Below are 15,188 nucleotides of genomic sequence, written 5' to 3'. Positions count from 1 at the left end.
TATAATACTTTATTAGGTAATTTACAGGTACAAAGTGCAAATGACTCGATGTCTGTTTCCCCAACCCCTTATACTCTCTGGATTCTTACATTTTACTCAAGCAAAGGGTTAAAACCAGACTGTGGCTAAATTAAAAAAAAAAAAAAGATATAAAGGACAAGTTTTCAAACATGACTATTATCTTGATATCAAAGGAATAATCAAACCAAAATTTCATTACTCCACAACATCCCTTTCCATTGAGAAGTTGGATAGTACAGCACTTGAGGTTGTGGGAGACTTAGTTTCAGCAAACAGCCAGATTCCATTGCTTTTGGCAGGTAAATAGGCTCTCACAGAGTTACAAACTCTTCTAACCAAAACAGATAAGTGGATAATTAGTTTTAGTGAAGCTTTAAAAACTTGTGAAAAAGTTACATTGACCTTTTTGGCCTCCAGTCCTACAAACTAATACTTCTTCATTCTATAAGATAAAGGAGAAAGCTATTTTATGGATTAACTCAATAAAAATGAAGCAGATGAAAAGGGCCTAAAAATCACAATATATTAATCAGGATATGAAAAACTGAATTTCCACAGAGGTTTTCAGGGATGTTAGTCTGTCATTAATGAATATATATATGTATGTGTGTGTGTGTGTGTGTGAAAGCAGTAATCAAGGAATTTTCATTTTTCTTTCCCAAATACTAAAAGGGGATAATTATACTATCTGCTGTTATTATTTGATAATGATAATATCTGCTAATTAGGACAGATCAGAATATTCTGAAAACTGTGACTAGAAAATCTGGAAAATCCTAGAACTATAGTTAATACCATAAATAAAAGAGCCCCAAAGTGAAAAATTAAACATTTAAAAGTATTTTCTTATAATTTTTACTAGCCAGATCCTTATAGCCCACATGCCTTTTGGGGTATTCATCTATTTTTATTTTTTTATAATGGCAGTACAAAATACAGAAACTTTTAAAGTCCAAGACTATAAAGTAACTACTGCTTTCTAATTTAAAGTGAAGCATTATACTAAGAAAACTCACCGTAAAAACTTTACTAATTCAGTATAATTCAATATAAAATTATTCGGTAAAAATACACATAATTCTTTGATTACCATGTCTAAAAAAAAGAGAAAATTTTCTTTTTATGGTTTAAAATTTTTGATTCAAACACATAGAGCCAAATGCAGAATTATTAGACCTGCTCTTAACCACTTCATAAAAAATATCAGGACTATCTCACACTGCTACATCATGTTAAAACACATTTTAGAAACAAAACACTGAAACAGTTAAAATTACTAAAGAATATTAGATCTCCAAGTCGGTATTTACCCACTAGATTTTTGCTGGCTTCCTCAAATTTCTGAGGCAAAACAAAAATAATCTTATAGCTGCCACTTTGTTCCAAAGACAAGTTTCCTAATAAAATAAATGTCTACAGTATTAGTTCGCTAAAATAAAATCTTCCCTAACCCAGAGATCTTTTCTTGAAACTGAATAGAGAAAAGAAAAAAAAATTGCTAGGGAAATGAAGACATAACCCCAATCTGCCTCCTTAATGGTCTGTCTGTTACAGGATGGAAAAGTGGGCTTGTGTAGTCTTCATCCCACTAATTATGGGACCTTTTACCCCAACAAAATGTAGATATATTACATGTCCCAGGATAGTAACAAGATGGATTAAAATAATCTGTACAATTTTAAAAAGCATTATCAAGCCCCCTCAAAAACACATTGAAATGGTTGGAGACTTGAAAATGACCCAATGATTTCTGAGATTAACTAATTGGGACTTAACAAATTTATGGTCCTCACAATGAAATAAAGCCTTCTGGAAGGGAAATGAGTTGTGGTTTGCAAGAACTCAAAGACACTTTGGGATTCACCATAAAACTTGCCAAAAACATGAAATGGAATTAAGAGGATTAAAGATGCACTATTTTTAAAAGTCACTGTCTATTTTACTAGAATTTAGAATAAAAAATATTTACAATTATTTTACAATAAAGAGCATTTAGATATCATTTGTCAGGAAAATATTCTTTCATTATGAAAACAGAAAATTGTTGTAAACTTGTGTCTCTGATATCAGTTCCAAGCATTTAACATAACCTCTTCAGAAACTCCACGGCGCAAAAATAAACAACATGCAAACTCTTAAGAACAACTTTACAGTCTTTGAAAAAGAATATAAATTGCAAAGAAAAGTATATATATAATCAAAGAAGAGTCAGAGTTCAAGTCTGAACTTGGCCAATAAAGGCAGATGATCTGAAGAGTTGTTTTCATTTGGAAGTCCATTAACAGTCCACAAGTCTTGTTCTGTAAGAAGTGACAGTCTAGCTAGAAGTTTCAAGCCTCCAACCAAAGCAACTTCAGTTCCTACATTAAAGAAACATATTTCATGAAACTGTCAACAGGTTGTAAATTAATCATACGAAGTCTTTTCTTTCTAAACAACAATATAGAACTAAAGACCCCTCTGGAAGTCTAAATGTGGAACAGTTTTCAGAATATGATAAAAATGTTTACTAATATAAGTTGTTAAAAGAAGTTTTTGGAATATAATTAAATATTTGTTGAATGTAACCTAATTATAGTTCTCAAATACACAGCAGTTTCAGATGCTTGTTTTTTTCTATTTAAGATATGTTTTCTATTTCAAGTTCTGAAAATAATCCAGAAGAAAACATCAATGTAATAAGAATGTTAAGACTGATTTGGTATTGACAACTACATAAGAAATTTATCCATCAACCATTCTATAGTTGTATAAAACCAGACAGGCATGGTCAAAGCTAAGTAGAAAGTTTATAAGGTGACTGGAGAATAAATTTATAATCATTGCCAATTGGGTCAACAGGAAAAATAAAAGTGGACATGCTCTTAAATGTTAAAATTAGAGGTGTTGGTCTATGGCACACTTCTGCCACCTAGTGAACAGTTCTTGCACGACAACTACCAGAACCTTATTACAAATTCAAAGGAGCATATTTTGTGGAGCTGATCTAGTGGGGAGGAGTAAGCCATCTCTTGAGTATTACTAATAATGTTATCCTCAGGAGGAAGAAAAAACACACAAAAGGGGAAAAGAAAAGTAGCATCAAGAACTGGAAGCGAAAATAGGGAAAATCAGAAAAGACAACAGCTGCCAACATTATGGACTTCCAAAGTTTTCTAAATGGTGTTTTCTGACTTCCACTTATATGAAACTGCATTTTCTTCTCTATGTTAAATCCTTGGTTAATAAAGTCTTGTTTTCATTGATTCATACCAGGAAATGTTTTATCACCTTTGCTTTTTGAAAACACAGTCACAGACCTCTTTCCAGAAAAAAAAATAGTGTAAGGTCAATATGACAAAACTGTCTATTGTTGGAAGTTTAAGCAAGGTCCTCCAATGAAGGCAGGGTGTGGCAATACATTTAAGTACAAACAATATGATGTTGCTGGCACAATAAAACAGTAAATCACAGCAAGTAAAACAAAAGGGCAATATGAAAGACCTAGAACTCAGAAGGTGACTGGGCTGGAGGGTAGAGCTGAGGATATAATTCCTAGATAATTTGTTTTGAGGTGTTCCACTGTCTCCATCTTTTTCAGGTGATTAAACGATTATTCAAATGCATTACCAATCTGTCAAATATATTACCAATTAAAAAGTATTTTTAACTTGTAAAGCTAGAACTTTATCTAGATGTTTAGCTAATAACTGCCAACTTCAGCCCTGAGGTTTTAGTTACTGTGTTCTGGGCAGAACTTAAGATTCCATGCTTTCTTTACCTGGCTCCCCAGCAACATCTTTCTTTTCCCCAGAATAGAAAATATAATCCACAGTTATGGCACTTCGGGAATGACAGGTGGTCACTTCTGGAATTCCAGTGTCAGGAAAATAATGCGAATAAACAGATGACAAGCTGAAATGGTGCTGTAAATGTGAAGATAACCTAAATTAAAAAGAAAAAGTGTTTAGCATCTATCAAGTTTTTCATGATTTATAATTCCTCCTATTAAAGCACTTTTTCATTTAATTTCCAGACAAAGCCAGACATTAGGACAGCTGTACTTAAACAGACGATATCACAGTTTGGCATTCATGCAGTGATATCAAAACCCATAAACAAGGCTGTGAAGCATGGTGGGGGGGAGCTCAATAACTAACATATGCATGTGATTTATTAATTCTATTCAGAGCCTCCACTTACCAATAAACACACATTCTAAAACAATTTACAGGCATTCCTCATTTTACTGCACTTCACTATTGCACTTTGCAGATGTTCCATTTTTTACAAATTAAAAGGTTTGTGGCAACCTTGCAAGTCTAATAGAGCCAACATTCTTCACCAGCACAGAATATCTTCATTTTTTATCACTTTTTTAAGTCAGTTTTGAGGAACTCTTTTAAACTAAAGTCAGCTAATGTCCACTATTGCTTTTCAGAACTCACTTTTCAGCTGTTGCTAGGACTTCTGTTTTATCCAGCTGTGTTTGTGTCGGATCACTGTCTGTAAGAACAAAGAAAACTACGTATTTTAATACTGTCAATATACTGTTTTATTCTAGTTTGCCTTAGTACAGTCTTTTTATTCTAGCAACAATATTTAAGACATATCTAGTTTAGATACAATGCCTAGTTAAATGTTTCATACTAAAAGCTTTATGTTTTGATGATCTCCAAAATTAGCAAACATAAAATGCAAACATTTCCAAAGCAACATGCAAGTAATTCATGCAAAGATAATTTGGGAAGTTCAATTTTAAAAAGGTAAGTTTAGAGCTCTCTGAATAAAGGAATAAGTAAACAACTTCATGTTTTTATAGTATATGAATATTTATTCCTGAGATGTTATCCCTTTAAAATTTTAGTTTTATGTTCAAAGGGAAAGCATTATGAAGTAGACTGCCAAAATATATTGCAGCCGAAACCGGTTTGGCTCAGTGGATAGAGCGTCGGCCTGCGGACTCAAGGGTCCCAGGTTCGATTCCGGTCAAGGGCATGTCTCTGAATAAAGGAATAAGTAAACAACTTCATGTTTTTATAGTATATGAATATTTATACCTGAGATGTTCTCCCTTCCTCTCTGTAAAAAATCAATAAAATGGAAAGCATTATGAAGAAGACTGCCAAAATATATTGCAAACACTTACCTGTCTTTTCTACTTTTGGTACCTGCTGTACCTCATACACACAGTTCTGTGAGATACCTAGGTTTGGGGGCCAAATTGGAATAGATAAAATTCTTTGTCCCCGTGTAGACTGTTCCTGGCCAGATACCTAAACAAAATTTCAACAGGTATCTTAAGTGAGTAGATTTTAAATAGTTTATGTATTGAAAAGTTTGTTAAATGAAAGGGAATCCAAGAATGATAAATATTACTTTTTATTCATTATATTAAGTGATTATTTGTGCTTATAGGATCTTGTTCAAATACAGTTCAGAAAGCACTTATTTACATGGAAATGGCAATCTTTTCTTATACGTGTTTTTCTTAATTTGGCCACCTAAATGATCTATCACTTTTGACTAATATTGCCCCTCCTTTTTGCTACCTGCAATATAGTTCCTATTATAGAAAATACTAAGAGAGGTAAACTCTTATAAAGTTTTAAACTATCAAATGTCAGTGGTGAAAAACTTACTTGGTTAAATATATGGAAGATCAAAGGATCAAAAGTAAGCAGAAGAGAGCACAATGGAAATAATGGGATAAATGATACTCAGCTATGGAATTAAAATATTTATCATTATGCAAAGGAAATTATAAAGAAATATTAAATTACTGTTTTGCTAACTGTATTCCTCACATCCAGCATTCCAAAGTCTATTCTGCCACCTTGTGAGTAGTTTCTTATTTATGAAGTATTCGTGTTTGTCAACGTTTCTTTTTTTTTCTCTTCCATTTTGGATTTTTTGCAGCCTGCTAATTCCTCCAAGCAGAATGTTGCCACAAATAGATGGAAAAGATGAAATTCAACCAAGTGGATAAAAGTAATTATTAGTAGTCGTGGAAAATCAACATAGGTTGGTAAAGTGAGGGTACTGAATCATTCAAGGTTTCAAACAGGCCTGTGATGACTATCCTCACATTACTGTGAACAGAGAGCCAAGTCCACCTCCTAGTAATGATGACGTGAGGACTTACCTTTCCTATGGCAAGTCCTTCATAATTCAATTTTCCGTCCTTTATGAAACTATAGAGCGGAGAACCAGGAACAGAATTAAAGTCCCCACACATAACAATAGGGTAGAAGCTGCCATCTTTCTGATGGGCAACACTGGAAATCTCTGCCAGAAGCATTGCCAATTGGGTCAGCTTAATGTCACCTCGCCTTGGGTTATACAACAGATGTGTGTTAGCTACACAGATTGCAGGAGAGGCACCACTTGGAATTTTGGGCTGCAAGAGTAACACTAATCCAACATTGTCTCTGTCCAACAGAGGAACATCAGGGCGGTAGAATTCCACTGGGTTCACTGATAAAAGTGAAAATTTGGAATGTTTGAAGCAAATGGCACAGCCATCCGGTTTCCTTCCCGTACGAATCTTGTACTCACAGTGATAACCTATTAAAAAAAAAAGAAATTTAAAACAATTTAAACTGGGATTTATATATATACTAGAGACCCAGTGCACGAAATTCATGCACTTGGGGGGGGGGGTGTCCCACAGCCCAGCCTGTGCCCTCTTGCAGTCCATGAGCCCTTGGGGAATGTCCGACTGCCAGGGAGCGGGCCTAAACTGTCAGTTGGACATCCTTAGCGCTACCTCGGAGGCAGGAGAGGCTCCTGCCACCGCTGCTGTGCTCGCCAGCAGTGAGCCCGGCTTCTGGCTGAGCGCCACCAGGGGGCAGCTCATGTGTTGAGCGTCTGCCCCCTGGTGGTCAGTGCGCATCATAGCGACCAGTCATTCCACTGTTCGGTTGATTTGCATATTAGCCTTTTATTATATAGGAAGTATATACACACACACACACACACACACACACACACACAGCTAATATTTTTGAACAATGTTTACCAAAGTATATTTTGCAAAACAGTAATGTAGGAATAAGTGTTGGAATCAAAAAAGTTTGGGGCTAGGTGTAATAGGTCTCTTTATGGTCAGACTTCAATCTTAAATATGCTAATGTGTAACATCATGCTGTCATTTGCATCCTAGTAAAAGTCAGTCATGACGCCCTAACCGGTTTGGCTCAGTGGATAGAGCGTTGGCCTGCGGACTGAACAGTCCCAGGTTCGATTCCGGCCAACGGCATGTACCTTAGGTGTGGGCACATCCCCAGTGGGAGATGTGCAGGTGGCAGCTGATCGATGTTTCTCTCTCATCGATGTTTCTAACTCTCTATCCCTCTCCCTTCCTCTCTGTAAAGAAATCAATAAAATATATTTTTTTAAAAAGTCAGTCATGACAAAGACAGCAGGGACTTATAATAACCTACCCACCAAGTACCTCTGATCCTTTTGCTCTAACTCTTCCCTTCTTGCTCCACTCCACACACACTAGTCTGCCTGTCTGCCTTAAGGCACTACAACCTTAGGGCCTTTCCTTTGCTATTTCCTCAGTCTGGAATGGTTTAGGCATGGCTTTTTCATTCACCTCCTTCAAGTCTTGCTCAACTGTCACTTTCTCTGATCATCTGTTTACAACTGAAATCTGATTCATTCCACTTTCCTGCTTTTCTCCAGGAAACTACCATTACTTTATGAACTGTTTACACATTTATTTGATTTATTGTCAGCCTTTCTCCACTAGAATGTACACTGCACAAGGGCAGAGACTTGTTATCTGTTTTGCTCACTGCTGTATCCCCACTGCCTAGAATAAACATTGCATGATGTTCAGCAGGTATTCAAAAAATATTTCCTGAATGAATGCAAAGTAGGCAGCATTTCTCAAACAGATAATTTAAAAGTGTTCACTCATCAAAGAGGCTTTTAGTTTCTATCCATTAGGCACGGGTAAACACTTGTGTTATAATAATGACCTCCAGTGGTCAGCAAACTGCGGCTCGCGAGCCACATGCGGCTCTTTGGCCCCTTGAGTGTGGCTCTTCCACAAAATATCGGCTCTTCCACAAAATACCGACTTCTGCGCATGGGCCACGAAATTTCAATCGCACTGTACATGTGCGCATGCACGTGGTATTCTGTGGAAGAGCCACACTCAAGGGGCCAAAGAGCCGCATGTGGCTCGCGAGCCACGGTTTGCCGACCACGGAACAGAATGGTCCCTCATCTCATGGAGCTCAGAATTCTGAGTCTAGTAGTGATGGGCAAAGCAACTCCTACAAAGGAAGCTATTAAGAGATTCTTACACATCTTTCCCTTTGAATTAAAATTACATACCAGCACAAAAGTTTTCGCTTGAAATACGTCAATCTTTTCCTGGCCTTTTGAAATAGGTATTACATTTTTCAAAATTAAGATTTTTGGCCCAAATACGCCACACTTCTTTGTTAGCAAGTTATGCTTTAACAACATACCAATCTTCCAAAGTAAATTTGGCTAAAATAAAAGTTACATTGTACCCAACGATTCCAAACTTGGCCTGATCTCTGTTCCATAATGATCTGCTTGAACTTCTTGCAAACAAAGTACCTTGGAAGAAAAAAAGAGGCTTTGAATTAAAAAAAAGAAAAAGAGAGAGAGATAAATGTTCTGGTGCTCTATCTCTGAACAGACTTTAAAATTTTAAAAGCCTGATGAAAGTTGCAAAATCCTTATTTTTCTTATAATTTACAGGTCAATCAAATTAATGTTACATTTCCAAATTTGACCAGTGCCCCAAGCCCTGGCCTTTAATCACATGAAGCTTTATTACTATACAAAACTTACTATATTCTTAATTTACGCATCAGAATATTTTCCCTGAATTTATACATGTATTAGTACTAAATTCTTCTTGTCCTTTCTTAAGAGGTGATTTCTTTGAAAGTCATTTTTTAGATTTTTGCATCAATTACTTAAATTTAAAATAAAAGGAAATATTTACTAAATGCTTAATATGTTGCTAGACCCTATCTCAGAAGTGACCAATACTAAAGATTTTTGGATCTTTTTGAAAAGTTAGATGATTACTTATACCAACAACCATTAGCAAATGACTCTTTGGAAGTCATGATACCTTGTTAAAAACTGTTCCATCACTATATTTAAATGTCTTCCCTTCTTACAAAACAACAGGGAGAAAACCATTTAGTTTACAAATAAACCATTTAACCCAACTATTACTTGTGTGAAGAATTTAGATATTTTGTACTTACATCTGCATCAAAGTTTTTAATTTCTTTCAGAATATTGGGAAACCTAAAACTCCAGTGTAACACTGGTCGCCGGCAGTGTCTATAGAGGTGTGAATTATCTTCCAATAAATTTTGTGAAAGTATATTATAGGACATCACTGTAAAGTCAAACTTGTTCTCACTGTCTTCACATATGGGGTCAACATTTTTGTCTCCTAGAATCTTCATATTTTCTTTATTATGGTTACATATATATTCCCAATGCCGTTTGATGGTGCCTGTTAAAACATTGGACAAAATATAAAGAATTAATTTTAAAAACAGGCCATATGTTTTCTTGTATATAAGTATTTTCTTGCCTTTTAAAAATTTCCATAGGCAATGAATACAATGTTTTCCCATAGAAAATGGCAATATAGCACTAAATAACCAGAAGTTGTCACCAAATTGATTAAAAGGCTGTAAAATGAAATACTGCCTGACAAGAGGTACACAACAGGTTAAAAGGATGTAGCAAGTCATTCTGAAGATGAAGAGTATGTGTTAATAAAACTAAGACTATACAGGGGTGTGGTTTCTCACTTCTTTATGGTTAAAAAGTGACTTAGCAACTTTGTAACCATAATAATATATTTGTATGTCACTGCTGGCTTTCCAATAAGATCATTTCACATATTTTATTCCCTATTAGTAAGATAAGATCATCCAGTGATTCCATAAAGAACACATCTCAGAATTTTGCTTTAGACACAAATGAAGGGTGTATAATGACAATATATAGAAGCAGTATTTAGTGTCTAAAACTGAAGTGGGACGATGCAAACAAAATGAACAAAAAAAATCTTTTTAATGCATACCAAAGCAAAAGTTACATGTAACATAGTTACAGAATGCTGGTAAATGATAATGGCTGGTTGACGAACCTAGCATGCAGCAACCAGGAATGTGTGATGATTTATATTCTGCAAAGACATCATGTACCCTGAAAAAGTGATGAAAAGAGAATCAAAAAGCATGAGATTTTGCAATTACAGGCAGTCCTCGATTTAGAAATGACCACCATATATGTTTTCACCTTTGATCTTGTCTCCCTCATCCCACCACTAAAGGGCATACTTTAACGGCCTGGAAGCCATGAAGAAAAATGTGGAACTTTTAGAGAATGTATGAACTCAAAAGAAGGAGAAAACAAGAAATGGGAAGACCTTGGAGAAATAAACTAGGAGATGGACTTCCAAGTATGATTCAATAATATAAGAAATCTCAGCCCTAGAATCTCTCCCTTTTCTTGCATGAAGGCTTTTATTTTATTGGATTACACAATACCTAACATTCCACCAATACAGTGGCTTTCAACCTCTGGAGTTTGTACAACCCTTCAGCATTACTTTTCATGTCATGAACATCAATCCCTGGTATACTGGGACTGGGAGTGGAGTGATGGGGTAAATACATTTATCCTGACCACACTGCTTTGAATAAACATACAGAAATGTGTCTGAATGCTAGAGTTCCATGGAAGACAATTTGAAAACCACTGATGGAGTAAATAGTCTTTGGCCTTCATATACTTCACAACATAAATTCATACCACAAAAGCTTATATACCTTCCATGTCAGGAGGAACAAGGTGATCACAGCAGAGAAGACAGATGAATCAAAGAAAGTAAGCACTAGGCCTGATCAGGTTTTTAGGGTGCCTAATTAAAAAGTCTTAATTGTGTCACACAAATCCTTCAAATACCACTTTAAAGTGATAGGCAAGTTAGCAATGCTGTTCTCTTGATTGAAAAGTATTAGTGAAATATCGGAAGTCACAAATATGGCTTAACGAAGAGCATTTTCCTTATTCACAATACCTAGGAAGAATGGACATATAGAGAGTCAGGTTGCAATCCAAGTTTATCAGTGTGTAAATGTAATTCCCCATCCATTAAAGGGAAAACACCACCACCACAATTTTCTGAGTACCTACTATGAAGCCAACAGTATGCTGGGCACTTTGACATATCATTTCATTGCCAACAGGCTTTGAAAGTAAGCACTACTTTACACTAGGAGACCAAGGAGCAGATTCAATAATCTGTCCAAGTTTACACAATTGGTGGAGCAGAATGACAGCAGGGAGTGGTTCCTAAGCCCATGCTTATGTCATATGGCACATGGCACAGCTCCACCTGACAGCTACCAGATTTACAAAAGAGAAGTGTGCTGCCTCAATAGGCGATGAATACATCAATGAAAAGCAATCTCATATCATATAGCCCTGGATTTACAGATTATAGATTGTTCTTAGGAAACTAATTTTAATGCCTCTAAATCTTTCATTGATTCAAACTGTGGTTAATAGATTCTCATTTCTGAGTGAAAATAGATTTTCACTTCTGAGTGCTTAGAATTTCTACTTAAATGTGTAGTAGAATTTCTTCTTAAAAGAACACTAACTAATCTTCTAGCTCTGACTTCCAAGTTAATGTCTTCCTTTGACAAAGTTATGTCTGCTCTCTACACATTAACACCTACACAGCCTACTTTCAATTATCTTCAGAGGCATCATAGCTCAGTCAAGAAGACAAGAAGACAATTCCAATTATATCCTTGGGGGCAGGGTTAGGACTGGCAGCATAGAGGGAGTCTTGTTAATTGTTTTGAGTAAAAAGAATATGAGAAAAACAGGAATAACCAACATATTTAGAAAAAACAGTTTCTTAAAGTTGAATCAGGTATTTTAAAAGATAAAACTTCCCACAGCCTCTCAAGATTAGATCAATAGACCTCAGGATGAAAATACAGATTTCATAAGGTAAAATCCTATTCTGTGAGAAATTATCTTTCAATTGATTATTTCTATTTAAGAAAATTCTTTTGTCTTATTTTTAAAAGTTATCATTTTAAAAAGTTAGCTTAAAAATGAAAACATGAAATTTAGTTTTATAGATCTGTGGACTTCCAATAATACATCCACCAATTTCTAAGAAATCTAAGAACCTTTGTTTCAAAAACACTGGATTTAAAAATTTTCTTCAATTAAACTTAATGTTTTAATCTAGTCCTCCATTCTTTCCCACCTTATCCTATTTGTAGAGTCACTTCTGTTTTTACTGCCAGAAATACACAATTAATTGAAGATAAGAATAACTGCATTTAAAAAAATAATGTCCCTTTTCCTTTCAGAAAACTACTGGCTGGAAGTAAAAACCAAACACCTCTTAAACCTGCAGGAGGTTTTCTTGAAGATTAGGCATGAAAGTTGAATCAGTCCATGGCTTATATCTATTTCTGCACCAAGATAAATGTCACCTTTACCTTGGTGTTTTCTTCGTTTTGATGAAGGCTCATCTCCCTCAGAGTTCATGATGGAACTAGAGAGATGAATCAAAGATGTCTGGCTCAGGCTGTCAGGTCTCCAATTCCAGTACTGAAACTGAGTTCTAGACTCAAACAAACAAGGTGGTCTCCAATTTAATGAGAAATGCCTACTACTGAAGTAGGGGTAAGGAGCACGAGAATAATGTCCAGGCCACCTCATACAACTAGAAATATGTCTGTTCCAGCAACACCTTTGCAGATTCTCCCACGGTGTAGTCCAGTCTCTGCCCAGACTCCTCTGGTGATGGGGTAACATGGGGTATCTAAAAGAAATAAATACACTCCTTGAGGCACCACTTTAGGTTCTGCTACAGTACACAAAACCCAAATCTGTTTCCTCGAGGGAAGACAAGGTCTCATATTTACAATCTGACTTCTAAATCTGTGAAGGAAGTGGGAAAAGCAGCCATCATTTAACTATTAGAGCAGTATATCAATATTCTCCTAAACAACTTGGACTGGTATTCTAAACACTTAATGTAGAATCCACCAGTTTCCAAAACAACACATTCACTTCAAAAAGTCCACCACAGTTCAACTGAGAGCTAAATCAACCATCAGTTTAGCTTTCTGGCATCTAATAAAACTCAATGGACAAATAAAATCCACAGCAAGCATAATACTCATCAAATAAGTATTAAATAACACATAAGCTGACTACAATTAAAGTGAACCTGTCTTCCAACTTGGTTTGGAGTAAAAACCAAACCTGTTTCTGAACAGTTTTTTTTTTTATACCAAAGTTGTATCTTCCCAACGTTTGTATAGCTAAAACAAAAACCGTATCATAACTTCAAAAAAAGACCTCTCTGGCTAATCAGTAGGTGGATAATTTATTTCTCTCTCTCTCTCTCTTTAAAAGCATGCTTTTCCTCGAGGGAAGTGGAAGAGTATAGAGATTACTTACTAGAATTCACCAATTTAACCCATCATCCAAAATATCTCCAAAGTAGCATTACTATTATGTTGAGTAGATATGTTGCTCTCAGGCTTTATTGGGCACCATCTTCTTACTATACTATTCTGGCAAAATATTAGGATTGAGGACTTCTATCCTTCCCTTCCAGAATTCATTAAAGGTACATTTTTCCAAGGTGGTGTCAATAATGTCCACTTCTGTTACCAAAGGAATTTCGCTTAAAGTGTATCTTCCGTTACTTGACTTTTATAGGTTATGCTCTTTTCATTTTAACAACATCTAATTTTTATTATATATTTATGGTGTTTATACATTTTCAAACTGTTCTCTAAATTCAACTTAACTGTAAATCTTTAAAGGCATGAATGGGCAGACTAACATGTCTGGTGACAACATTACCAACAATACATTTTCCATCCTAATAAGCGACCATGTTGAAGTATCATACCTGCAACTACAAAACGTTCTCTCTATTTGCAGTTAACTTTCAGGGAAGGGCAAAAGTAGGTTTACAGTTGTTCCCATGGAAAATAATCCAACAATTTATAACTAATACAAGAGTAAGTTGTGTTTCAGTACTCACAACAGGAAACCTACTTTTGCCCCACCCTGGCAGAGATGTCTTATGAGCTCCTTCAAAGCCAGAACTTTGTTCATCGTTACCATTTTAACCCCCAGCCCTTCCCAAGTGCCTAGCACAGTGCCTGGCACACAGCTGGTACTCAAGAAAACATGGTTGAACCGAACTGTCATCAAGTCCCAGGACGACAGGAGTGAACACCCAATCCCCCCAACTGATGTCATCATTAATACAGGGTGTGCTTCCCACATGGGGGACACGAGCCAGTCCCATACGGCACACAATTAAACCGCTTGGTTTTAAACATCGGATGATTTACTTTAAAGGTGTATTAAGAAAAACCCCCCATCGGTCCATCCAAGCCAAGATTCCGCAGGTAGCTGCTCAGGGCTTCGCTCCTGTGGGCGGCACTTATCCAAGTGCTTTTTCAAGTGAGTCAATTTCAAGAAAAAAAAATCTCCAGTAAATAACACAGGTGTAAACGAGAATTCGGTTGGTACACGAGAGACTCGAGTTTGGGACACACGAACACACCAACCAACCAACCAACCAACCCCGGCGTGTGTGCGGCGCGCGCCTCCTCGGGGTCAGAGCGCGGGACCTATGGGGACCGGCGGCCTCCCGGGACCGTCAGCTTCCGGCCGGTGCAGCGGGGCCTGCGGGGCGCGGGGAGGCGCGGGCGGCCTCGGAGGCTGGGCGGCGGGACAGTGGCCGGGCTCCAAGCCGAGCCTGGTCCGGGGGGCACCCGCCCCGCCGCGGCCGATGCGCTCCGCGACTGGCCGCGTCCTCGGGGCCCCGTGCCCAGCGCCGCGGGGGGGGGGTTTTTATTATTCTGGGAACCTGGGGGGTCACGGGGGGTCTACCCGGAGACCGGGCACCTTTTGCCTTCTAAATCGTCCTAAGGTAGGTGTTTCGTTTTTTTGGGTCCAGTGGGTTTTGCGAGGAATTGGGGACTCCTTCCTGGGGCTATGGCGACCAGGGGGGCAGGGTTGAAAAGAAGTTCTCACGCTCTTTCAAAGGGGTCTTTCCCCCTTTCGTGAAAAGATTGATATTTTCCCTTTAATGTGACCAT

The 15,188-nt window shown here is 37.0% G+C and overlaps 1 protein-coding gene across 3 annotated transcripts; it reads right to left on the bottom strand.

The window, feature by feature from the left end:
• Positions 1-938: 938 nt before the first annotated feature.
• ANGEL2 (angel homolog 2) lies at positions 939-13,545 on the bottom strand. Of its 3 annotated transcripts, XM_006089887.3 has the most exons (10): positions 12,555-13,378; positions 10,857-11,107; positions 10,172-10,230; positions 9,270-9,526; positions 8,535-8,604; positions 6,146-6,567; positions 5,150-5,276; positions 4,449-4,506; positions 3,782-3,945; positions 939-2,381 (listed from the first exon to the last, which is right to left on the bottom strand). In XM_006089887.3, the coding sequence occupies exons 3-10, from the start codon at positions 10,176-10,178 to the stop codon at positions 2,230-2,232; spliced, it is 1,257 nt and encodes a 418-aa protein (XP_006089949.1). In that variant the 5' UTR covers positions 10,179-10,230; positions 10,857-11,107; positions 12,555-13,378; the 3' UTR covers positions 939-2,229. The 3 variants fall into 3 exon arrangements, with proteins under 3 accessions (XP_006089949.1, XP_023610533.1, XP_014312327.1); XM_023754765.1 differs by lacking the exons at positions 10,172-10,230; positions 10,857-11,107 and adding an exon at positions 13,525-13,545 and having other exon boundaries at positions 12,555-12,880; XM_014456841.2 differs by lacking the exon at positions 10,857-11,107.
• Positions 13,546-15,188: the final 1,643 nt, after the last annotated feature.

Source organism: Myotis lucifugus, unplaced genomic scaffold, assembly GCF_000147115.1.
Source record: "Myotis lucifugus unplaced genomic scaffold, Myoluc2.0 scaffold_65, whole genome shotgun sequence".
Classification (NCBI taxonomy): Eukaryota; Metazoa; Chordata; class Mammalia; order Chiroptera; family Vespertilionidae; genus Myotis; species Myotis lucifugus.
The sequence above is the reverse complement of the archived record's forward strand: the minus strand, read 5'-3'. Positions and strand labels throughout refer to the sequence as shown.

Coding starts and splice junctions, on each gene's coding strand:
- ANGEL2 (XM_023754765.1), bottom strand. CDS start 12,873: ATGTTACCCCATCACCAGAGGAGTCTGGGCAGAGACTGGACTACACCG. Junction 5,277..6,145: donor AAGGACTTGCCATAGGAAAG/GTAAGTCCTCAC, acceptor AATTTTGTTTAG/GTATCTGGCCAGGAACAGTC. Junction 2,382..3,781: donor AGATGTTGCTGGGGAGCCAG/GTAAAGAAAGCA, acceptor TCTTTAATGTAG/GAACTGAAGTTGCTTTGGTT.